This window comes from Lithobates pipiens, unplaced genomic scaffold, assembly GCF_037356315.1.
Source record: "Lithobates pipiens isolate NorthernLeopardFrog02 unplaced genomic scaffold, aLitPip1_a1.2 Scaffold_18, whole genome shotgun sequence".
NCBI lineage: Eukaryota > Metazoa > Chordata > Amphibia > Anura > Ranidae > Lithobates > Lithobates pipiens.
This window is the reverse complement of record NW_027507758.1, coordinates 360,105,771-360,132,200: the sequence shown is the minus strand read 5'-3', so window position 1 is coordinate 360,132,200 and position 26,430 is coordinate 360,105,771. Positions and strand designations below refer to the sequence as shown.

The following is a 26,430-nucleotide window of genomic DNA, read 5'->3' as shown; positions in this document are numbered from 1 at the left end:
AAGTCCAGGCAGATGGCCAGTGCAAACAACAGGCAGTAGGAGAGTGAGCAGATTGATGGCCAGGTTTGGTCCAGACAAACAAGTTTGGTCAGGGTTGTTGGGGGAAGGGGGGGGGGGGGGGTCATCTAATGTAATTTACAAAGTAGAGGTATGATGTATATTTTTCTACTTTATCATACCTGAGTTCTTTTTAAATGATATATGCTTTTTCATGCAAGTTTTCTTTATATTTCTTAAATACAATTTATCATTTGGGATTTACAAAAAACAGTTAAAGCCAACACAAAGGTAGTACAAGTTTGGTGTTTAAAATGAACCCGAAATGTATTATTTGTGTGTGCTTGTATAAATATTGATTTTGTGTAGACATTAAACTGAAAGTATCAGTGTTGCAGCAGCTAATGTATTCATGTATGTGTGAATTTACAATGTAAGATACACAGCAGTATATAAAGACATATAGTATTTTATTATCGTAAAAAAAAATGTATTGAAAAAAAAAGGTTATCACAAGAACAATTATAATATCTGCTTTACTATCATATCAAATATAATGTAAATCCATCTTTTCTGGCTAATACAATATTTTAAGCTCGGGCAGTTAAATTATCAATTGTGCTTAATGGTAATTAGATTTGTAGAAACACCAGGGGCGATATACCAAAATAATAAAGTATGCCTAGTTTGTAAAGTGTATGCTCACACAGCATAGTAATTGAGCTGTGTTCACTTAACCTCTTCACAGAACAAATAGAGAAAAATCTCAGCCATGGCACACCATATAAGCCTAGCATGTAATAAGTGATAGCAGTCTTAGCTTAACTCCATCCAGGCCACATCCCCAACAAGTTTCGCCCCACACATGGGGCTTAGTCATGGAGGTCATTGACTCATAACCTCCATGACTAAGCACTGGGGTGAGGTGAAACATGTCAGAGGCATTGCCTGGAGGGAGTTAGGCTAAGACTGCTATCGCTTACTACATGCTGGGCTTGTACTCTCTATTTTTTCAATGAATTACATGGAGGCAAGGCCGACTCCTAACCTGGCTTACACCCTCAGTGGAACACTGAATGGATGCTGGAACAGAGACCCAAAAGTTGGTTTAGGTTTAGGTTAACTTAACCGCTTGCTGCCCTTGTAATACATATGTGCTGCAGAAAAGGGGGTGGGTTTTTATGCAAACACAAATCAGCTGAGGTTTCTGTGCTGCTCACCTTTTGTAAATCAACCTCAATGAAATTATGTTTCCAGTCAATGAATACTTCTAAAGCCTTAACAGGCTTTGGACAATAGCTATAATTTATTGCCCTGCTTAACAGTATAACATTTGTCACAAAAGTGGAGTTACACTTTAAACCACATTTTAAAATGAAATATCTTGATACTTTCAGCTTTGCAAAAGCTTCAAAGATATCAAGATCATACCAAGAAAATGCTCCCCTTAAGCTCAAAATACTAACTCTCCTAAATATACATTCTAATAAAAAATGAACTCAGTGTATTCATATACTTGACAAATATTACAATATATATTTAAATGATCTTCTGTAATGGCCGTGATATGGTTTAAATTACCCTATAAACAAACAAGGGTACATGGGTGGGTATAAAGCATTTTATCTTGAGTAGAAGGAGCCATACTAATGTACACAACATACAGGATTCAAATTGTTTATAATATATAAAGAGCACATAGAGTATTCTATAGTAGATAACTAACCAAGATCCCACTTCCAGGTGCTTGACTCCCTACTGGGTAATGCTGTTTCATCCTCTGGCCTCTTAATCACTAATGGTGTAGGGCAGGGGCCAAACTATGGCCCTCCAGTTGTTCGGGAATTACAATTCCCATCATGCTTAGTCATGTCTGTGAATGTCAGATTTTTACAATGCCTCATGGGATGTGTAGTTCCTCAACAGCTGGAGGGCTGTAGTTTGGAGATCTGTTTTGTAGGGGGTGGCTGATGGAACCATATAATGTATACAACACACCCAAAAAATGTGTTTGATGGAAAGATTCTTTGGCATCAGTAGCCCCTAAAGATGGCAAAGATCAGTGACATGGGTGTCATAACAAGTATTGAAATTCTTCTTTAACAGAAAGTATGTTATTTTTTTCCAGGTGGCGGTGTAGTTGATTTATTTGTTTAAAATTTTGTTTAAAATATAGATTACCAGCATGTGTGGCGCTTCTGGTGACATTTTCTCGTCTCAAACACTGCCATTATCATTGACTAGAATATCATCATCAGTGCCCTAACTTTAACCTTTTTTCCCACCCCCCAAAAAAGATACTGACAGAGACAGATTGGTTGGCATTATAATATGTGAATTATTGGTAAGACAAACAATATTCAGCATGTCCTAGGGTAGCCTGCTTTAAACTGAGAACTTGTAGCCAATCTTGTTTCCTTGTACCTTATCTCTTATCATTAATACAGTTAACAAACATTTTGCATAACAAAATTTGAAAGAAATTTGGTTTCGTATTTATTGTAATTACACGGTAGTGACTTGGCCTATTCTGTTTGTGAGCCAACATTCTTCATTCCTTTCATCCTTTCTTATATTGTATATAGTGATAGGTACTGTAAAAGGTCTCCTCATAACAGGGATGGTTTAACCAAAGTCACATTCAGCTTTACATTCTTCGTTTTGAAAAGACGGTCAAGTGTTTTGGACTTTAGCTGCATTTTACAAGGCTTTTCAATGTTCTTTAAGTAAAACAATATTTTAATTAGAATACAAATTCTTTCAAAATCTAGCTTCTGTTTTACATTTGAACAACTAAAAGAACGCTTCTATTGTGGCTCACTGGCTTTAGTTCAGGAAATGATGTCGACAAATTATACAGCATTTCATTAAGTGATATAAATAGCTACATAACTGTGTTTAACTATAAAAAAATGTACTGCAAAACCACTAACTCCTTAATATGCAACCTTGTCTTTGAGATTCCAGTATCTAAAAAAGTCCTTAATACTTATAAACCTGTGTAATAGTATGGTAATTACTGCTTGGTACTCCGAATATTAATAATCTAAAAATGGTTTAACAGCCTTTTAGATGTCTTTGCATTAATATTTTTTTTATCATTACTAGGGGACCTTTGATTGTCTATGCATTATATGCAGTATTTTCTATTTGCTGCAGTATGTTGTATAATGTTAATAAAAGGTGAAATTGAGTATTGTAACATATTTCCAACCTGCAGCAATTTAACTGTCCTGCATCTGTATGAATATACATTTTGGACCAGTTCAAGTTCACTGAAAAATTGGTCATTTGAGGGTTATATTCAAAGTGGCATAGGGAAAGAAGAGTTTCAAGCCTCAGTGGAGTGAATTACACGTAGTCTTTTCCTGCAGGTGCTGAAGGTGCATTTTTGTGGTAGCCTCTGGGTGGTGGGTACGAAGTTTCCCTTTTAGGACAGGAGCAGCACAACAAGGCCCCTCCTAAGATTGCCATTGCAGCACCAGCCCAGCCAATAAATAAAGCAGGACCAAATTCATATCTGTAAGAGAAAGAGGAACATTTATTATGTAATATTCAGTGGCATTGCAAAAGAAGGTCCAAGGTTTTGGATACTTTTTCTATATAATGTTTGATGCCATTCCTTCAATGCCATATACTGTACAAGAAGTGTAGAGCTGCCAAGTGAATCGTAAAGCCTAATGTGTGGCAAAGGCAACAATGACATCTGCACTCCAAGATAGGATCCCGCCATAGACTTTATTGTGCTATATGTTCTTACACAACCCACCCGGCTACTCCATCTAAGGAGAGAGAGGATCCCAACTGGGTAATGATGGATATGTAACATGTATTTTAGAGTATGAGAAAACGTATTTTAGAGTGCCATTGCTGTCAGTTCATAGGATGTTGTATGAATGGACCCAGAACAAGCAAGGAGAGATACTGTTCCTAAAGCTGGGGAGACCCATTTCACACGTGCCTGGGATAGAGTCACATACAGCACTGGGTTTAAAGCTAATTGGGTTTCCCCACAATATCTTAGCATATATACTGCCTCATGATAGGAGTATTTACTAACTGTATTGAAATCTAAATGAGAAAAACTATAAAGTACACTTGCTATACTTACTTGGAGTTGGTTGGGGTAAATGCATTGTAGAATTCCCTGGCAATTTGGTTTCCATACCATGCTGTTGCAATAAGAACACATAACCCTAGAAAGAAAAATTCCATAAGCAATTAAGACTAAATAAAAACTGACCTCAGATCAATAAATCACTATCAGCATTTCTAGCCTTAGACAACATAGAACAGTCATACGCAGAGGCACCAGCATTTTGAAATATTTTGTACATGTTCAGATTCCCTAAGTGAACATTTTATATCAATGCAAGTGTGGAAGTGTGTGTCTAGACTCTTTTGGCACTAATTTATCTTGACTGAAACAATTCAGTCATTGACTGAAGATATACTGTACAGCACGTTTGATTCCTATTTCCCCAGACATTGTTCAGCCCAGGATGTTTGGTGCAATCTAATAGTGCCCATAAAATAAAGAAATAAGCTGGATTAGGTAACATTTATGGATATGAAGGCCTTAAGACTGGTATCTGCCAATCTTAAATACTATAGCTGCTAGATTGGACAGTCAACAAGATTGGAAACTACCTTTAGTGGAAGAATTAAGCTCAATTGTTCCACGCCATGGAAGATCACAAGATGCTCAAAATAGAAATTGCATGAATTATCAGGTAGCAAGTGTCCCACTGTGTTATTTTGAAAAGGTCTGTGTGTGAATGCCAATCCCAGGGTCACCTCTAAATGTATATATTTAAACCTATTTCATTATTTGTGTTTGCTGGAAATTATATTGTAATACTGTATATGAATTTAGTGAACAAACACCCATCTCTATGGGGCACCAAATAAGTTATACATACCAGCAATAATGAAAAGAATACCACCAACGATTCCAACCCTGGCTTTCTTCACCTCATCATCTTGAAGGCAAGTTAAGCATTTCATTCCCACTGCAGCAATACAAGCTGCAAAGAAGCCCAAAATAATTCCACAGATCATCAATGCCCGGGTAGCCTGCATAGTGCCTAGTAAAAGAGAAAGAGAATATTACAAATGATATCTTCATTTGTTATGCATTATATAAAGAATGCTAACAAACTGGTTCCCAAACACTGGTCACGAGGCATTACAACTTAAGTACTAAGGATGAGCCGAACACCCCCTCCGGTTCGGTTCGCACCAGAACTTGTGAACAGGCAAAACATTTGGACGAACACCATTAAAGTCTATGGGACTCGAACATGAAAAATCAAAAGTGCTAATTTTAAAGGCTTATATGCAAGTTAATGTCATAAAAAGTGTTTGAGGACCTGGGTCTTGCACCAGGGGATATGTATCAATGCAAAAAAAAGTTTTAAAAGTGGCTGTTTTTTCAGGAGGAGTGATGTTAATAATGCTTTAATGCTTAAAGTGAAAAAATAATGTCTATAGTATGCCTGTAAAGTGGTGCATTTTTTCCATGTTTAGAACAGTCCCTGCACAAAATGACATTTCTAAAGGAAAAAAAGTAATTTAAAAGTACTTGCAGCTATAATGAATTGTCGGTCCCGGCGATACAGATAAAAGTCATTGAAAAAATGGCATGGGATTCCCCCAGTCCATTACAAGGCCCTTTGGGTCTAGTATGAATATTAAGGGGAACCCTGAACCAAAATGTAAAAAAAAAATTGCGTACCAGGCCCTTCAGGTAGTGATTTTTAAAGTGAAACAATAAAAATGAAAGATTCCTTTAAATATCGTGCCTGGGGTGTGTCCATAGCATGCCTGTAAAGTGGCGCAGTTTTAAAACTGTTTGCGGTTGTAATGAATTGTCGGGTCTCGGCAATATAGATAAAACTCATTGAAAAAAACAGCATGGGTCCCCCCCCCCCAGTCCATTACAAGGGCCTTTTGGGTCTGGTATAAATATTAAGGGGAACCCCGAACCACACATTTTAAAAATGGTTGCGTGGGGGTTCCCCCAAAATCCATACCAGGCCCTTCAGGTCTGGTATGGAAATTAAGGGGAACTCTGTGGCAAATTAAAAGAAAAATATGGCATGGGGTCCCCCAAAATCCATACCAGACCCTTATCTGAGCACACAACCTGTCAGTCCACAGGAAAAGAGGGGTACGAGAGAGTGACAGGAGGCTGTAAAAGAAACCCGGTTAACAAGCACGCAGTAGTGCACAGGTGTGGACATTCCAAGAGATGCACAAGAAAGGACATGTACTGGCACATGCATGAGTGCGCACAGGCACGACCCGGCGAGCACGTACGTGCCTGCATTGGCACCAGACTGCCTATTTAAACCTGCCAGTGACATGCACACTTTGCTGAGTGGTCTTTTCAGCTAGAGCCTGTTTACCCGATCTGTACCAGTTTCCTGTATCCCGACCCGGCTTGCCTGAACCTTCTGTTAAATCTCTGCCTGCCTACTTATGACAATAACTTGCATATAATCCTTTAAATTGAGCACTTTTGATTTTTTAAGTTAGCGCCCTATAGACTTTAATGGGGGTTTGCGGCTTTTGAATTTGCCGCGAACACCGCATAATGTTCGTTGTTCGCCAAACGTCTGAACAATCAAAGTTCGGCCAAACCGTTCACCCGTCCCTATTAAGTACCCCCAATTTCTGCATAAAGCTAAATAGAGTTGGGACTAATGAAAAAGAAAATAGGCAATAAACATTTTTGAACAAAAATCAATACAGCACTTACAGTTGTGATATATTAATGATAAACAACAACAAAAAAGTGTCAAATTGTCAGATGTATTGCGCAATCATGAGTTTTACTTGATTACTATGTTACTCGATTTCTGATAATAACAGGCATGGGACAGAGAATGAGCTCACCTGGTTTCACCGCAGACCGGCATGCATTCCACGAAAGGTGGAAGTGGCGTCAGTGGTTGGAAAACCAGAAATGCATCAATGTATTTTGCTATTCCTCATCAAGGATGCCCTAGAGGAGGGGCAAAACGCATTAGCGCATTTCCAGTTTTCCATCCACTGACGCCACTGACGCCACTTCCGCCCTCCGTGGAACGCACACCCGATCTGCAGCGAACCTGAATGAGCTCATTCTCTGTCCTATGCTTGTTATTATCAGAAATCTCGTAACACTCATGATTGTGCAATAAATCTGAATTTGAACAGTACTTCACTATCAGCCTCTATTTGTTTTTTATTGAGCAGTAGATTTTTTGGTCACCCCAAAGACTCCTTATGTTTGGAGATCCTGCTGAGGCATCCTAGAGTTCTACCCTACCAACACCAGATCACAGCATGTTTGACCCCCCCCCCTCCCCCCCCCCCAGACTGCAGGGTCCAACGTTTCTGGTGAGTGGGTACACAAGACGGGAGTGTGGTACATGGGACAGCAATTTCATATGAAGCACTTCGGCATTTTCTACTTATTTGGAGTACCTTAGCATGTTGCAAGAGACTGTTATATATTGACAATGATTTGTTGTTTATCACTAATATATCATAACTGTAAGTGCTGTATTGATTTTTGTTTGATATTTTTGAGGTTTTAGCACCTTGTGGACAGCAGCTGCAGGTCCTTATTATATAAATGCGTTTCACATTTACAACATAGCACAAGCCTGAAAGTTGCATGTAGAGCCATCAAAACTGCAGAGATCCAAGCAATACAGAAGTTAAGGTCATCACGCTTAATGAATTGTATGAATCTTCAAGAATTGTATAAATCTACATGCGTGTATTTAGGCAATCACTACTCTACATTGGAACATGGAGATTCAATGCTGCTGCTAACCAGAGGGAATTTTTTAATATCAATCGTACAATAATAAACTCAGCAAAAATGTTAGTTTGTCAACTTAATGAATTGCCAAGTGCCCAAAGCTCTTTATTGGTGAAAGATTCCCATTAACTTTTAACGTTTGCTTAATAAGCAAACAAAGCTTTGAAAGTTGCCCCTAGTGCTTGAACACATGATATTGCCTGATGTATAAACTCTCATTTGCAAGCCGCATCTTATTTGATATAGGTTGCACATCCTGGTCTATTTCCCATTTGTATAATGAATATGAAACTATACAGCAGAGCAATAAATAATGTCAAACTTAATTCATAACGTTATTCCTGTATGCCATAGAAAGAGAAGAATAATGGCTAGAAAACTTCACATATTCCCACTAAGAAACCCTGTCATGTATTACAAATTATAATCTTTATACTGACTGTAAATTTTTGATGGAGAAGGGTGAATTAGATTTTTAAGTGGTGTTGCCATGTTTTATATCTACATTTGCTGATTCAATTATGTTTGTGATTATCACTTCATTGTGTTTGGATCCCATGCTATTATTTTGCAGAAAACTGCTCTTGTTATTCTTCTACTGATCCCAGATTTGGTGACCATGTAATAACATCTTTAAAAGCCTTCCTGTCTAAAATTCTCTGCTAAGTCCCAACTTGAAAAGCAGCATGTGTTTCACTTAAAGACAGGTTAAAACCTGACGTTGTTTTCTTTGTAAGTTCATCCAAATAACTCTGTTTCAAAGAGTTGCCCTGTATGAAATCACACCCAATCATGTTTAATGCGTACATATTTGTGGCAAATTTTATACCATTTTGTTGCCAAAAATGTTGAAAACATAAGCATATGAGCAAAATTCTTACTTCTTATTCTTTTTCTGGAAAGCACATACTGATAGCCAAGACACAAACCAAAGTAGTATTGGTACTGTTTAAATGTTAGTAGTTAACAATCCATCTTGTTAGATGAGACAAATAATAATTAATTCAACTTCCCTTAAATGTCACTTTTTTGGCTTGTTTTGGGTGACTTGATTGGTGTACGTACAAGTTATGAACCATAACTACGGTTATTCAAACTAGATGTCTTACAAAACTGTACATTGCTTGGCTCAGTTATGTAATGTTATCACAAACACAGTGATTTCGGAACATCGATAACGTTTTTAGCCAACAGCATTTTTCTCAATTTCTTTTTTAGCTCAAAGTGATGGGCTTTTTTTCCTTTATTTTCACCTGGTGATCCAGCCAGTGACACAATTTCTGTCATGGGGTATCTCCACTCTGGATGGAGGAGCAACAGAGAAACCTTTGGACAGCAGCATTGTCAGTCTGTGAAGAGGGTAGTTCCATCTTTGTAAACAATTAAAACCTACATCCAACTTTTAGCAGTTACAGTTTTTTTTTCCCCTTTTCGGATAGAAGTTTGACATTAATAAATAAAAGCTAACCACTGACTCCTGTCAGTGGTAAATGGTCTGTCTCAAGCCTCTAATCCCTCTAAGCCAGCCGGACAGCTTAAAGGAAGTTGAAAATGACTGACAGGACACCAGATGAAAACAAAGGGAAAAAGCCATGTTTTATGTTTTTTGTATTTGTCATTTTAATACTGCTTTAAGGCTAATCAATTGCCTGTATAAACAGGCGTGAATACATTCCAGTAATCAGCAGCCAATGCACATGAAAATTTAAGCTGGGATCTAACCTTTTTCAAAATCTTTTTTGGTGCCTGAGGTTTTCCTTGGTTGGCAGATAAATTACAAAATATGAGATATCAGCACTCAAACTAGATGCTGTACTAATTTTGGCCAATGTTTTGTTGCACACAAAGTTTAACCTTCCATCCTAGTTCTCCATTATGAGAGTACCAAAGATATTTTCCTACAAAAATAAAAAGACTACAAGAACTCTTCTTCACTACTAACAAACAAAATACCTAAGTATCCAGCACCAAAATGAATATCTTATCTAGCTAATATAATAATTCAGAACTATATATACATAAAACTTTCCAACTATTTCAAATATAAAACCACAAAACTACAACACAGAGCCAATGAATAAAGAGGTCCTGGCATAATTGTGAACATTTAAAAAATATATAATATTGTGATGAATAAGTGTCCAAACTTAGGACAGTACAATTAAGTGCATCAGTTAAGTACAGTTTACAATCAAGTGCATCAGTTAAGTACAGTTTTCCAATAACCCACAGAATGCAAAATATATAAGTGAATCCACACAAAAGTTAAATGCTGCTTTGGTCCAAGTTTTTTCTATGCAAATTAGGGGAACATTGTAATAGTTTGCATATTGCACAATATACGTAGTGGAATCTGCAAAAAACTGAACTTTGGTCCAATGCCACATCCCATAAAGATGCTAATGACCCCCAGTGTAATTTCTCACTAAAAGGCTAAAGCTCACCTTTGTGTATGAACCACAACTTAAATCCTTTATGCCGTGTACACACGAGCGGAATGTCTGACAGAAAAAGTCAGATGGGAGCTTTTCATTGTATATTCCGATCGGGTTTATGCCCCACGGGACTTTTTACGTTGACTTACAGACCTAATTCTGATGGACCTAGAAAGAGAACATGTTCTAAATTTTTCTGACGGAACCAATTCCTATCAGGAAAACCGCTCGTCTGTATGCTGTTCCGACGTACCAAAAAACATTGCATGCTCTGAAGCAAGTACAAGACCGAAGCTATTGGCTACTGGCTATTGAACTTCCTTTTACTAGTCCCGTCATACGCGTTGTATGTCATCGCATTTTTGACGGTCGGAATTTGGTGTGATCATGTGTACGCAAGACCAGGAACGGACTAACAACTCATGGGGCTCCTGGGCAATAGGAGATTATGGGGCCCCCAGGCAATCAGAGATTATGGGGCCACACAGTATACAATCACACAGTATACACATACATGTTCACACAGTATACACAGACATGTTTCTATTGGTTGAGAAAGTACTGGAGAGGTGGGGCAGCTATAATCTCAGGATTTTTAGACCAAAAGGATGTCAGTAAGGGATATTTCAGAGACAGATATAAAAAAAACGGATTTTTACATACTGTCCCTGGTTTTACTGGCTGGTAACCCTGATGAGGCACCCTAGTGGCCTGGGGCCCTCGGGCAGTGCCCGAGTGGTTGAATGATCAGTCCACCCCTGCACAAGACAGTTTCAGCAGTATTCCATTGGAATTTCGTCAGAAAAACCTTCAGAGTTTATTCCAATGGGAAAGGTGGTGCATACCCTTAAATGGTAGACAAACCTTATTAAAATTACTTAAAACACACTGATTTAGTGCATAAAGAGTGTACATACACATAGATGGCATATGTAGGTGATGAATGTTACATGAAAGAACCTCAGCCACACTCCACCTAAATTTTCTATCAGTATTTTTTAATATTAAGTTAAGACAGCAATGTCCCTACCCGAAAGCCAACCTTCCATGATGAACTTCCCCACTCCTGGCTTGTTCACAGTGATAGGGAAAGTTTCCCTTTCCTTGTGAGCAAGCCAGGAGTGTTGAAATGCATCAACGCAGGTTGGTTTTTGGGTGGGGACATTACTGTATGCAGTTAGTTCATTGAATTGACATGTGTCTGTTTACACCCACTAACATCCGATCTGATCCTATCAGCTATAAAGCTATAGATTACATTTGACTGCCCATAGAGGAAAGCAGGCTGTGTCAATGTCCTCTCTACATACAGTAAATGGAGCATGAAAGGAAATAGTAGGTATTCTAGAGGACCACCCATCTATTAGGTACACCAACAGCACCATCAGATATCTGGAGACACCATGAAATGAGCAACAAGTTATGCTTTTGTAAAATGTCTGCCTTTATTAGGTGTGTTATAGCTTATATATGGTTCAACATACCAATAGAAAGGGGGGTGGGAGTGGTTAGTAAATTATGTATTTGTATAGAAATATATAGTTATATGGTTATACAAGTCATTGACCCTCCAAGATACCAAATCATGAGTTAACACGGATCAACAGGGTGTCTGGTTATGAGTCATAAGTCATGCATCCTGTCCCATGACCTACCAACTCACCATGATGTATTTATAGAGTACAGTGCTGTCAACCGCTGGCAGAGTGAATGTGCCTGTAGACCTAGATCACAGCTAAAACTTAATTTCTGGTGTATGTGTTTGCATTCTGCAGATTATTTGAACATTGTTGCACTTTATTTTACTGTGCTTACTTGGACACTTATTCATCGCAATAGTATATGCATTGTTGATTGTTGTATTTTCACAATTACAACAGGACACATCAAAAGGGGTTTATTGTCAATATTTGTATTTATTCTTTATATATTGCACTTATACAGTGTCACGTGCATTTGAAAGTTTTATATTTACAGTCCTACACTATTATTATTACTACATACATATTTTCCAAAAAGTTGACCCTAGGCAAGTGCTGCATGGCCTTTCACACAAACATGACAGCACATTTTCAAATCATACTAAAACAGGGCAATATGCAGCATAGCCACTGCCTACTTGCTTTTAGATGAATCCAACCAGTTTTTCGCCTCTAATGCTAAGTTGTCTCTCCAATCATTTTGGCTTGACATTTTTGGCATGCAAACCAACAGTTAATGGTTAAAAATACCTACACTCCTCCTATTCACAAATTAATCAACAGAGACTACTTCTGTGTAACTGCTTCACAACCATGTGAAAATGTTCAGTATGGTTTTGTAAAACAGGAGCAGTGACACATTTTATAAAATAGGGTTTTCTAAAAGATCTCCAATACAGTAATACATTTAACATTGTGTTTCTTACTAAAAAAAAAAAAAAGAAGAAGAAAACAAGCCACTGACTACTTTTTGTGTGTGAGTCCAAAGTAGAAAATTTGAGGAAAGTGGAAAAATAGCACTGGACCTGTAGGGTTTTCTAACTGGTACTGCTATCCTAAAGTATTGATATTGATAAATTGATCTGGTTCCTGGGCAGGCAATTTCTATGCTTGACCGTAGTGTATTGTAGTGTATTATAAGAACATTTTTAATTGAAATTGAAGCATCACACCCCTGCTAAAAGGCCCAGATAAAACTTTATTCCAATAAAAAGCAGGGGGGCAATCTAAAAAGTAGCCAATGTGTTTTAGGGTTCCAAGAGCTACCACTTCATCAGGGCTTGATTGACAACAATGTAAATTGAAGTGCACTGGATTGTTGTGTTATTTTTTCCACTGTGATTGCAAGCACAGGCCTTGTTGGAAGTTGCTTTGGCAGTATCACAACTGTGTGAGCAGATCCATTTTGCTGTACAGTAATTCTTTGCAAAACACCAGTAGTGATAGCATTTATAAGATATGATTTCCATAAAGGTCTCCAATTACAGTAACACATTTTGCTGCTTGCTAAATAAAACTAGTTTCAACAAGCCACTGACTACCTATTGTGTGATTGTCCTAAGTGGAAAAGTGTCACAAGTACTATAATAGACCTGAAGGGCATATTTACCCCCAGGTGCCATCACTGCCCTAATAAGGAACAACAACGTTGTACTGTACATCCTTATATGTATATCACCTAATATGGAAGTAAAGTACTTTCTTTTTAGGCTGATGATGTTGATGAGCTTGGATTGCTTTGGTGTTACGGGATAACTATACTCCACTTGAGTGACTAGAGCTCATCTAGAGGTAGGAATTCCATGCTCCCAGCATTGGCTTCATGGTTGAGGCACCAATGTACAATCTGCATTCAGTAGATGACTTTTAATTGATCTTCCTTTGGAGTACTTTTTACAAGTTCACTAATACTCACAGATCAATCAAATATTTAGTTGGCCGAGTAAATAATTGAATGTGTGCAGTCATTTCAGTCCCACAGCATATTTTCTTTGCAAGCATATTCTAGTGGTAGGTGAAGTGTGATTTTTTTTTGTCAACAGAACATTTTTGTCTTATCAACCCCCCCCAAAAAATGGATATAATCACTGATATCTTGATGAAGAAGTCTTACGAAATACCAAAACCAAGCAATATAATATCGGTGCCTGCTCTGTGAACCAGTTATGACAGAATCTTCCCAATGGTTCTAGGTAATTGAATATATATTACTTCAAATCCTCTGCAATTATCATATCTGCCTACTATGTCTTTGAATCCCTGATTTAAATTTGAATTTAAAGTACTGTTTATTACCATCATATATACATTCTCTAGAGAAATGCATATACTTTTCATATCTTCAGACTGTAGGATGTCCAGTATGTTTTCCTCCTTAATTACGTTTTATGACCACCTCTAGTCTCATCTCATTGCTTCTTCACTGACTTCAAATAGGTAAAATCATCTAGCGGAAGTAGTTATTTCTGTTAGTAATTTTAATCCTGTTGACATGAAAAGGTGATCAGCATGATGATCCACTTACTTGGGAAAGGCTTGGAAAATGACTACCTACGTAAACTACTGTATGTGTAAAAATAGATAAATCCTAAATACTGTATGTTCTACCGAGGAGTATATGTGTCAAATCTTTATATTTAACATTTGAGAAATATTCTTAAAATAGATCCTTTGGACTTGGTTTCCTAATGTACTGTAACAGTAACTTCTTCATTTACCAAGAAATGGGAAACTGGGAAGATAGGAAGACACAGACAGCTATGGAGTTTCTAACCTTTTGATGTCTCTTGCTGTCCTTGTCCTCAGTTTTGAGATTTCAAATTACTTCCACTCCCTGTGACATCCTGTACTCAAGGCAAAATGTGAGGGAAACTATACACAGTGGAGAGACACAAGCAGCAATAAACTTCTGAAATTAAATGCTAATCTCAAACTCAAAAGATTGGGCTGAACCTGGTCTTTAAAATGGAAATCTTGGCAAAAAAAAACAAAAAACAAAGACGAATATACTGCACTGGCAGTCTGTCACTAGCATTAACATGTCCACAAATCTGTTGGTCCTGCCAGTAAGTTTGTTATCTTTCAACTTCCTTTAACAGACCAAGCTGTCCAGCAAAAGAGACAAACCATTTGACACTGCTATGGGTGCTCACAATGGTCTGCTTTTATTTGTTTATGTAAAATCCAAAAGGAAAATTAAAGCAGTTGCTGTAGCTACCTAACAAGTGTTAGTTGGTGTTTGGATTTAATTTGTTCATCACTTATGTAAGGTCCACACACATCTATTATTCCATCTAATATTACCTTTTCACAGCTTGACACTGCTGCTGTCAAAGGGTGTCTATGCTGGTCCAGCAAAGAGACAGTAAAGTAGTGAGCGTAGCCACCCTAAGACAGGAAGTGTGCTATTGGCTGGATCACCAGATGCAAATAAATAGAAAAAAAAAGCCTGAACAAAGAAATTGAATGCAGGCACAATATCTAAGGATTGGTAAGCTGCAATGTATTACATTTTTATCCTTGGGTTTCCATACACTTTATGGATAAACTCTAAGAATTACACAAAAAACACTGTTGCAGTGCCCCCAGCCCTTCTCAAAAGTCAAATGCTTGTTAAGTTTAGGGAGTAGACTGAGGAATAAGGTGTAATACTTACACTATTCCTCGCTCTTGCAGTCTCTGATACTCTCTTCATCTCTCCATTGTTTTGGGTTGTGGGCAGTTCCTCACATACAATGCAGGCCTTGCGTTGTACATGATGATGTCAGGGTGCAACTACCCGCTAGAGTGCCTTAGAGAAGAGGCTTTCCTTGGGGAACTGAATGCACAGCATAAAGAAAGCCTGCTGGAGCAAGGAATAAACTAAGTACAGGCAAACCCCACTTTTAAGTACACAATGGGGTTTATTTACTAAAGCTGGAAAGTGCAAAATCAGGCTCACTTCTGCATAGAAACCAATGAGCTTCTAACCCCAGCTTGTTCAGTTAAGCTTTGGTAATAAAACCTGGAAGCTCATTGGTTTATATGCAGAAGTGAGCCTGATTTTGCACTATCCATCAAAATAGTAAATAAACACCATTGTGTACTTAAAAGTGGGGTATGCCTGTATCACAGCTTATTCCTCTACCCCAAGACTTAAAGAGGAAGTAAATCCCGGGCCGATTTTCTTTTTTTTTTTTTTCAAATTAATCATTTGGTAGCTCACTACAAGGGATAATCTATTGAAATCGCCCCTAAATGAGGTCTGTAAATACCTTATTTAGGGTGTTTGTCTTCTCTTCATTTCCGGGTATTGGCCGTGCCATTTTTAGAGCTGTTTACTGAATCTGTTATGTAGTCAATTCCACCCTTACTCTGAAATCTCGCGCATGCGCCGTAGCGCCGGGAGTATCAGGAAGCAGAGAATCAGTGCAGCATCTCGAGACTTCTCCTCTGTGCCATTCAGAGGGGAAGCTCGTTCACAGTAATTTCCCAACATGCAGGGAATACACAAACGGCACACTTTACATGCCCGTTAATGAAAGATCATACTGCGCAATCGCGCATGATGTCATCTACAATAAAAAGACAATTTTTATTGGAAATACAGCAGTAAGTACTCTTTCACAGGCAGCGATTAGCTGCCTGTGTTATCTACTATCTGAACAGATGAAGTTGTCTGCGAGGGTTTACAACCACTTTAAAAAGCACTCGCAGTGCAGACTTGGGCACCACAAGGGGCTTTTTTTTGGTGTCATTTTCAGAGTCCAGCTTTAAGAAAACTAGAACGACTCATAGAATGACTCCCTTTTTATTTCTTGAAACGTATTGTTAAAATAATAACTTTTTGCAAAGAACTGGTAGAAAAATCTAGAATTTTTAAAAGATGCAATTTCCTATCACATGGGTTTTACACATAGCAGCTAGTGTTGAAGAGGTTAATTTGGCATGTTGGGGGAGGAATGTTCTACTGGAAAAGCTGACGGTTTTGTTAATTCTTGTCTTTTATGTTTGGGAGGAGAGCTACTTTGTTGAAAATATGCAGCTCTCCAGGGTGACTGTTTTGACGGGTCTGATCTTGTCTAGGAGTCAGTTTCAATCTATGAAAAAAGACGTGTTTAGCATTGCCCAGATCCTCACCTAGGTAGACAAGGATGGGAACTAACCATTATTAAACTGCTAATGCTGCACGTAGATCACAAAATCAGCAATCCTGACTCAACCCAGCTTTCAAGTCTCAGGCTGCAAATCTTTTTATTTTATGGATAAAAGAGACCTGACAATTGTTTCCTAACAGAGCACAGTTAAAGTTTAATAACCATTTCAATAAAATCATTATACATGTGAGAGTGGTTCAGTTTGACACTTTTATTGCCATGTGCTTTATAATTGCCCCACAGCTTCTGTGCTGGCTATAATAATTCTTGTTTAGCAGTTTGCTTGGTAAAAAGGAAAGAAAAAAAAAATAACGAAAAAAGATAAGAAAGCTAGGTGAGGACTCTTTATTAGATTGTGAAGCAAAGTCTCAACATGAATAATCATGTCTGTTCCTTGATGCCTGAATGCAGAAATTCACTTCCTTCTCAAGAGAGGGAAAAAGCACAGACATATATAATCCCCTACTTTGCCTTGGTTTACATGAGTAAATATTAGACCACATACATATGAATGTATGTTGGGTGGGCAGTGGTGTAGTGGTTAGCACTCTCACCTAGCAGTAAGAAGTGTCACTGGTTCAAATTCCCACCACACCACAACACTACCTGCCTGGCAATTGCACATTCTCCCTGTGCCTGCGTGGGTTTCCTCTAGTTTCCTCCCACACTCCAAAGACATGCAGGTAGGTTAATTGGCTTCTGTCCAAAATTGACCCTAGTATATGAATGGGGATGTTGGATCATGGGCTCCTTGAGGGTAGGGACCAATTTGAGTGTGCAATGTACAGGGATAGGGACAATTGTAGACAGAGGCACACAGTGGTGTAGTGGTTAGCACTTTCACCTAGCAGAAATAGGGTTGCTGGTTCAAATCCCAACCACAACACTATCTGCCTGTAGTTTGCATGTTCTCCCTGTGCCTCCAGTTTCCTCCCAGACTCCAAAGACATGCAGGTAGGTTAATTAGGCCCTATCCAAAAAAATTGGCCATAATATGTGCATGTTGTATGTCAATGTTGTAAGTGTATCAGGACTCTACAGGTTAAATGACTGCAGAAATAGCTGTGGATGGACACCAGTGGCAAGAAAAGCACCCTGAGGTGATTCAGTCTGTATAGATAGTGGTATACAAGTCGTCTATTCACTCACTCAGGATGAACTGGTGTCTTTATTTAGCCTTACTAACTATGTAACTATATATATATATATATATAAGTGTAGAATGGCATTTTTGGTAAACATTCACTACAGGTGAATCATTCACTGTAATTTAAATTGCATGCACCAGGGAGAATGACCTGTAATGAATGTATGGCGAATGCTCCAATTAAAAAGGAGGATGCTGTTTTAAAATGACAAACTGTTAAAAATATTAAATATAATTATCAATCTGACTTCATTTTCTAGTGCTGTTACCAATCATTATGCTCTCATACGATTCTCACAACTTTTAGGTCTGTACCCCCCCCCACTACCTGGAAGTCCAAAAACCTGCAGTGGTCTATTGGGAAAATACCAACTTAGTCTAAGGTGGATGGAGCTTTGGCTGCCCCACCCTACTTCTGCACCTTAATCTTTGCATATCACAGTGAAGGGTGACCGTACTGACCAATAGAGAGGCACAGGAGGCAGAAGAAAGTGGGCCATCTTCTTGACTTTCTAATTGAAATACGTATTGGGTTTGAGGGCACTGTAAGCATACTTAAATGTACAACTTGTAAAGTGCTGCGCAAGCTGTTGTCACTTTAAAAATCCAGTACAATAATAATGTACCGGTCTAGCTCTTACTCACTCCATCCACCAGGGAGAGGTTACACAAAAATGTCTAATTTGAGGCTATGACTTTGAACAGGCTATATTTTAACTTTAGAGGTAGAGGTTATTTTTACAAAAACATATTGAATGGGCTAAGAATGACTACAGAAGTCTGCTTGAGTTTAGTAAGCCCTGTTGTGAGCTGACAATACACAGCATTTTTTTGTGTGCACTGAGTGGTGTCAGCCCCACCCAGCTGTCTTTTGCTAAACTACTCAACCACATCTACTTTCAGATCTCTACAACATAAAAGCTAACATATTTCAAGAGAAGAACTAGGAGTTCTCTAAGACCCCTTTCACACTGCGGGCGTTTTTCAGGTGCCTGCATAGCGCCTGCAAGAAGCGGCTCCATTCACTCGGGCTTTCACACTGGAGCGGTGAGCTGGCAGGGCATCACAAAAAGTCCTGCCAGCAGCTTCTTTGGAGTGGTGAACTCACCACTCCTCCACTGCTGCTCCCCAATGAAATCAATGGGGCATTGCTGCGATACCGCCGGCAAAACGCTGCGTTTTGCAGACAGATTTAACCCCTTTTCAGCTGCTAGTGGGGGGTTAAAACCGCCCCGCCAGCGGCCAAATAGCGCCACTAAAACAACGGTCAAGCTTCACCGTTGCAGACACCCTAGGCGGTTCAGTGTGAAAGGGGTCCTAAAAAAAAGATAGGACGTCTTCACAGGACAGCTCTGAATTTATGATAAGATCAGCTTTTTTTTTGCAGTTATAAAACAGATATAATAAAATGCTTCCAAAGATATATTTAAGAAACCAAAAACTAGAAAATAAAAGAAGTTCATTGTCAGGGTTTGAATATACTTTAACCCCTTCCTGTTCATCTTACATCCTTTTAAAAGGTCAGGACCGCCCAGGGGACAGGAAGGATCAGTGATCATGTGACCATTGTTTTTGACCACGACAGTGACCACATGATCAGGAGCTGGTCCCGACCCTTAGTGGTGACCAAGAGCTGTCTTTAACAGCTCATTCTCTGTGTGGGAGCATGCACAGCACAGAAACATATGCCGCCCAGTGACACATATATGCCACATATGGGCATTATTACCCACCGTTTTGCCTCTGCACATATGTGTTAGGCAGCAGGTTATGGCTTTTATTCACACCGCTTGCATTGGGTTGCATTAGTCGATGCACTCTGAACACATGAACTATGTGCTATTACAATTCACACTAATGTGATGTTTTGGCATGCACTTGAGACAAACAGCGCATTGCAATGTGTTGCAACACGAATTAGGTAAAAGGAAAACACTATGAGTAAAATGTATTACAATTATAAACCAGACAAAACAGGCTGCTGACACTTAGGAAATAAGTGTTTGTTAAACTGTTCAAATGTACACGATGCTGCATTTCTCTACCTTTTTCATCTGTTGAGGAAATGCAATAGAAAGGGTTAGGCTGAACTCCACCCTGGCCTTCGTTCTTGCACAGTTATACGGACGGACTCCTCTCTGTTACTAAAATTGCTTACTCTGATTTTACTGCATACTGTTAGTGTCTCACAGTGTGCATTAGAAGCTTCAGCAAATCGGATAGAACCTGCCTCAATTCCTGGCTTTAGGATGTCCATCATAATCTAGCCCTTTTCTTCTCCTGCCAGTTCCTAGCCTACCCCATTCATTCATTAGATTTCAGTTCCTTTACATATAGAAGCTCAGAATCACATATGAGCATTACTTAGGGCTGTGTGCTGTTTTCAGGAATCTATGTACAGAGCTTCCCACCAGCCATGTTATGCCTGCATTGTTAAAGATGTTGTAAACCTTAAAATAAAATAAAAACCTGCAAGACAATCGCATAATACTTACCTTAAAACGATGCCCTGGATCGGCATCGCCACACTGCTGACAGAGCCGAGATGTTTCCCTGTAGTTGCTTCCAGGTTCCTCGGGGCCCTGGTGCTACAACTGTCCAGATCCGCGATTACGTCACTCCCACGCATGCGCACCGAGCTGCCGGCCACATCACAGGCCCTGAAAAAATGGCACAAGCAGGCTGTTCCTTCAGTGCACATGCGCCGATGATGTCGGTGGCAACGTATACAGTAAATATCTCCTAAATAGTGCACGTTTAGGAGATATTTACAGTACCTACAGGTTAGTCTTATTATAGGCTTACCTGTAGGTACAATTAAAAAGGAAGACTTTACTTCCTCTTTAAGAGAAGCACAGAGACACAATGATGAAATTACTGGGTCTAAAATAAGGTACACAATAAAAAAAAAAGTTGATTAGGGCCGGTTCACACTGCAGGCGCGGCGAGGCGTCTCCGACTTGCCTCGCCGCGACCTGCGGCGACCTCAGCGGCGACTTGCAGAGGACTTCTGTATAGAAGTCAATGCAAGTCGCCCCCGAAGTCGCCCAGAAGTAGTACAGGAACCTTTTTTCTGAGTCAGAGCGACTCGAGTCGCTCCTCTCAGAACGGTTCCATTGTACAGAACGAGGGCGACTTGCGGGAGCGAGGCGAGGCGAGTCGTGTCGCCTCGCATCGCCCGCTGTGTGAACCGGCCCTTAAGGGGGGAAGGATGTACCAGAGAAGGCAAACTATAAGCTAATTAAACTTCATTGCCATAGTGTTACAGCCAGTGACAACATTGTTAAGTGTAAATTGTCTTCTCATGGAAGCATGTTTGTTAAAGTGGTTGTAAAGGCTGAAGGTTTTTTACCTTCATGCATTCAATGCATGAAGGTAAAAAACGTTATGTGTGCTACTCCCACCACATCCCCCCTAATACTCACTAGAGCCTTCTCTCAATCCAGCGATGTGCACGGGAGCCTTGGCTGTCCCAGGACTCCCCCTCCTAATTGGCTGAGACAGCAGTGGGCGCCATTGGCTCCCACTGCTGTCAATAACAGCCAGTGAGCTAATGAGGAGAGAATGGGGGAGGCGCTATGTGTCCTATGGATGCATAGAGCAAGGCTCAGGAGCAACCATGCAACAATGCCCCATTGCATGTGGCTTGCTATTGGGGGCACTGGTCAAGGGGGAGGAGCCAGGAGTTCTGTCTGGGGACTTGAGAAGAAGAGGATCAGAGCTGCTCTATGCAAAGCCACTGCACAGAGCAGGTAAGTATAACATGTTTGTTTTTTGTTTTTTTATTAAAAGCCAAACCTTTAATATCACTTTAAGTGAGCATAGGATGAGGAGATGCCTGTATAGAAACACAGAGGGATGATGTTAGAAAACGTTTTACATGCAATAGTGGGATCTTGACTCATAGAGGTTGATTTAGTAAAGGTAAATAAACTATGTAATTTGCAAGAGCACCTGCACTTTACAAAGTGCAGTTGCTCCAGAACTTAGTAAATGAGGGGAAGCTCTGCTGATTTCCATCTTCCAATCATGTGCAGGCAAAAATTGTTTTTTATTTTTTTTGCACGGAATTTAGTATTTTTTTTTTAAAGCAAAGCTTTGCCTCATTTACTAAGCTCTGTAGCAATTAATCTAAATAAATGAGATAAAATACCAGTATCCACCTAGAGAGTACCGTATTTGCCGGCGTATAAGACGGCCCGGCATATAAGACGACCCCCTAAAAACCTGCACAGTTAAAATGTTTTGCCCGTACTCACCGTTTAAGACGACCCCCGATTCCGAGGCTTCCGACGCTTCATATCCCTCTTCTTCTTCGTTCTTGCTGGAGCCATTTCCTTCTTCCTTCTGGTGCTGGAGCCAATCACGGCGAGCAATGTATTCTATTAATGAATACAAAGCCTGCTGGGATTGGCGGAGGCTGTTACATCATCAGCCCGCGCCTCACTCTCAAAGCCAATCGGAGCAGGCTACTGTGTGTAGCCTGCTCGGATTGGCAGAGATTGCTGCTCCAATCCGAGCAGGCTCTGTATTCATTTGAATACATCGCTCACTGGGATTGGTTCAGTGGTATATACTGTATGTAGCCGAAGCTACATACAGTATTACCGGACAGCCAGAAGGCATCCCAGCAGCGGACCCGGCGTATAAGTCGACCCCTCCTTTTTGCTCAGTTTTTTTAAGTGTAAAAGGTCGTCTTATACGCCGGCAAATACGGTATGTGCCTTTCAGATATCTCTTATTCCTGGCCCAGAAACTGGCAGAATGGGGAGATGCAAGTAACGCTGCTACAAAGAGGTGTCCTGTTGTAGATGAATGTGATAAATCACATTCATTTCTTTTGCACTGGCATGTCTTGTGTGATAGATTACTGTAGATGAAGATATATATGAATTTGAAGGGTATCGAATCAGAATATCTGATATAATAGATCACTGCATAGGGACATATATGAAAATGTATGCTACAGAATCAGAACAAATTATAAAGATATTCTTAAATCCTGGCAATTTGTGGATACACTTAACAATGTCAAATAAAATAAAATGAGCTGGCCTTTTTCATTCTCCTCGCCTCCCAGGTGAACTGCTGTAACAAAGATTGATATGGTTCTACACAGAATGGTTTGAAGTGCAGAAAACTCTGAACTTCCAGTTAACTGTCACCAAACAGTAATGGACATTTTTAACAACTCTGCTTCAGAATGTTCCCTTAATCATTGATTCGTACAAGCACAACCTTCCCATAGGAATGATGTGTTTACTTTTCAGGAGGATCAGTACAGCCATTTCAAAAAGTATAACTTTCATCACCAAAAATGCTAAGGTTATATTTGTTGGGAATTGTGCTATTTGACCAAATAGGTTTCTGTAGCTATTAACTTTAATGTGTATGCCCAGCCAAAATTAGGTTTACAAGCCTTATACACACGGTCTGAATTTTCGGCCAGCAAAAGACCAATGAGAGCTTTTCGTCGGAAAATGCGACTGTGTGTATGCTCCATCGGGATTTTGCTGGCCGAATTTCCGTCAGCAAAAGATTGAGAGCAGGTTCTCAATTTTTCCCAACGGAAAAAGTTTCTATCAGAAATTCCGATTGTGTGTATACAATTCTGACGCGCAAAAACTCACGCATGCTCAGATTTAACTACGAGACGGAAGCTATTGGCTACTGGCTATTGAACTTCCTTTTTCTAGTCGCGTCATATGTGTTGTAAGTCACCGCGTTCTTGACGGTCTTTACCGCATGCTTGAGCGAAATCCCATCGAAATTCCGTTGGGAAAACCATCAGTGATTTTTCCGACCAAAATTCCGATCGTGTGTACGTGGGATTACTGAGCTTTTACTCTTATCCAGGGTGGTTGTAATGGAGAGATTTTCTCTCACTTACTGTCACTAAAAAAATCATTTTAATGGAGCCTTGGATATCTTAAAAAAACAAAGGTTCTAATCTTTCCAGACTAAGTCCAATCCTTATTGACAAAAAAAGCTTTGACTTGACACTTCAATTTTTAAAATGTTAGCACCAAGGAGTTCATTATCAGAAAACTATCCAACTTTTAGCAAATGGCTAGACAGGAAGTGCTGTTTTTAATGTCACCACTAAACGCAATAAATTGATAAAGGCAAAAAAAAAGGTGAACCATCGAGCATGTTACATGAAAGAACATCGCCTGTATCGTCTGAACAAGTCTGTATCAGCTATGATACAATTACAGCAATTTTGGCATTACAAGATGGTGCACGTTTAGTCATTGCTGCAATTGTTTCAGATTTATCAGCTCATCATGAGTGATGATCTTGTAGCCAAAAAAAGCTTTGCCAAGTCAGCCAGGTTTAAATCCTAAGGAAGACTTAGGATATTAACTTCTTGTAGAAAACTTGGAAAGGGAAACAATTGTTAGTACCGGAAATATCTCATTTATTTTACATAAATCTACTAGAGAAACAATTTACTGTGCATTAAAAAACATCAAATGATTCCATTAGTAAACTGACCAATGTCAAGTTATCTGTAACTCTCCAACTACTGCATGACTTTACATGGGGTAATTTTTGCTTACTTGGTGAAAAGAAAAAATGATGCATAGCAATACATGGGAAAAAAATAAATAAATATATGTCATCATATAAAAATAAATGTACAGTGAATGATTTGCTGGTTGGTTGCCATCGGTTACTGTCCTGGTTTTCTTGCACTTAACAAATAAAGCCCAAAAGGTCAGGATTGGCATTGTGTAGTTGGTAGGCTTGTATTTAAAGTTCCAAACACAAGTTCCAATGTGTAAATGAAACAAAACCAACTATATTGGACAAATATTCTTCTGTTTTATTCTATGGTTTGGCATATTGCCATAATTATTTACTGTATGCCAGTACAGCCCAGTAACATTTCATATAATATGTTCTGCTTTTCTACAGGTACAGTAAGGGAGGGAAAATACTAAAACTTGTTTATATAACATCTCATTGTCATTGGCAATTTAAAATATAAAAACATATGGCATATAGATAGATAGATAGATAGATAGATAGATAGATAGATAGATAGATGGATAGATAGAGATAGATAGGGATAGATGGATGGATAGATAGATAGATAGATAGATAGATAGATAGATAGATAGATAGATAGATAGATAGATAGATAGATAGATAGATAGATAGATAGATAGATAGATAGGTAGACTGATAGATAGACGGATAGATGGATAGATAGACGGATAGATGGATAGATAGGTGGATAGATAGGTGGATAGATGGATAGATAGATAGATAGATAGATAGATAGATAGATAGATAGATAGATAGATAGATAGATAGATAGATAGATAGATAGACGGATAGATAGACGGATAGATGGATAGATAGACGGATAGATGGATAGATAGGTGGATAGATAGGTGGATAGATGGATAGATAGGTGGATAGATAGGTAGATAGATATAGATAGAGATAGATGCATAGATAGATAGATAGATAGAGATAGATGGATAGATGGATAGATAGATAGATAGAGATAGATGGATAGGTGGATAGATAGATAGATAGATAGATAGATAGATAGATAGATAGATAGATAGATGGATAGATATAGTTTTAGTATGCGTGTGTTGAAAGTATTGGAACTCGTCTAGTAAAATGATTATAAAGGTATACAAAAAAGTGTAAAAACAAAGTGATAAAAGTGATACTTACTGCCTAATTTGAGAAGAGAGTCATAGGATTTGCACTGCATCTGTCCTGTACTCTGCATGACACAGGACATCCACAAGCCTTCATAGGTGATCTGTGCTGTGATGATGGCATCTCCGGCAAACGAAGACATCTTCCATTGGGGAATAGCTACAGCCACTATAAAGCCAATCCATCCTATACAAGCCAAGGCAAATCCTAAAAGCTGTAAGCCTGAATTGGCCATCTTCTACAACAGGGATATAGAGCTACTGCTTCAAGATACAGTAGTTCTGCTCTAATAAATATCTAATAATAAGGCTGAAACTAGTCTGTAAACTAAGTATAAGAAAAGTGGATGAGTAGCTGGTTAGTCAGACACCTAAATGAACTGTGATGACTATCAGCCTTATTTAAACTCCCATCAGATGTTCTCCTAGTGGTGTTCCTTAGAATAACATAGGATTAGCTGGGTAATCACTCCTCTTACACATTTCTTCTTCACAACCTCCCACCACTGCTCCTGAAACAACATGTTTTTTCTAGTCTGATTTAGGTTAGTGGCTAAGTAGATTTCAGCCCTGAAGTCATTGTTTTGGTTCTCAATTCTCATCCATAATAGATATTTGCAAAGCCAGGTGTTCTCCGCACATAGACAAGAATAATATAAAAAAAAGTGTAAATAGAGTAAACAATAACATGGAAAAATAGATGAATCAGGCAACCATCGCTTTGGTTTCTTTTA

The 26,430-nt window shown here is 39.0% G+C and overlaps 1 protein-coding gene across 1 annotated transcript; it reads right to left on the bottom strand.

Annotated features, from left to right (window-relative positions):
• Positions 1–450: 450 nt before the first annotated feature.
• On the bottom strand, positions 451–26,130 carry CLDN1 (claudin 1). Its single transcript, XM_077487546.1, has 4 exons — positions 25,710–26,130; positions 4,920–5,084; positions 4,109–4,193; positions 451–3,517 (listed from the first exon to the last, which is right to left on the bottom strand). The coding sequence occupies exons 1-4, from the start codon at positions 25,930–25,932 to the stop codon at positions 3,349–3,351; spliced, it is 642 nt and encodes a 213-aa protein (XP_077343672.1). The 5' UTR covers positions 25,933–26,130; the 3' UTR covers positions 451–3,348.
• Between the last annotated feature and the right edge of the window lie 300 nt (positions 26,131–26,430).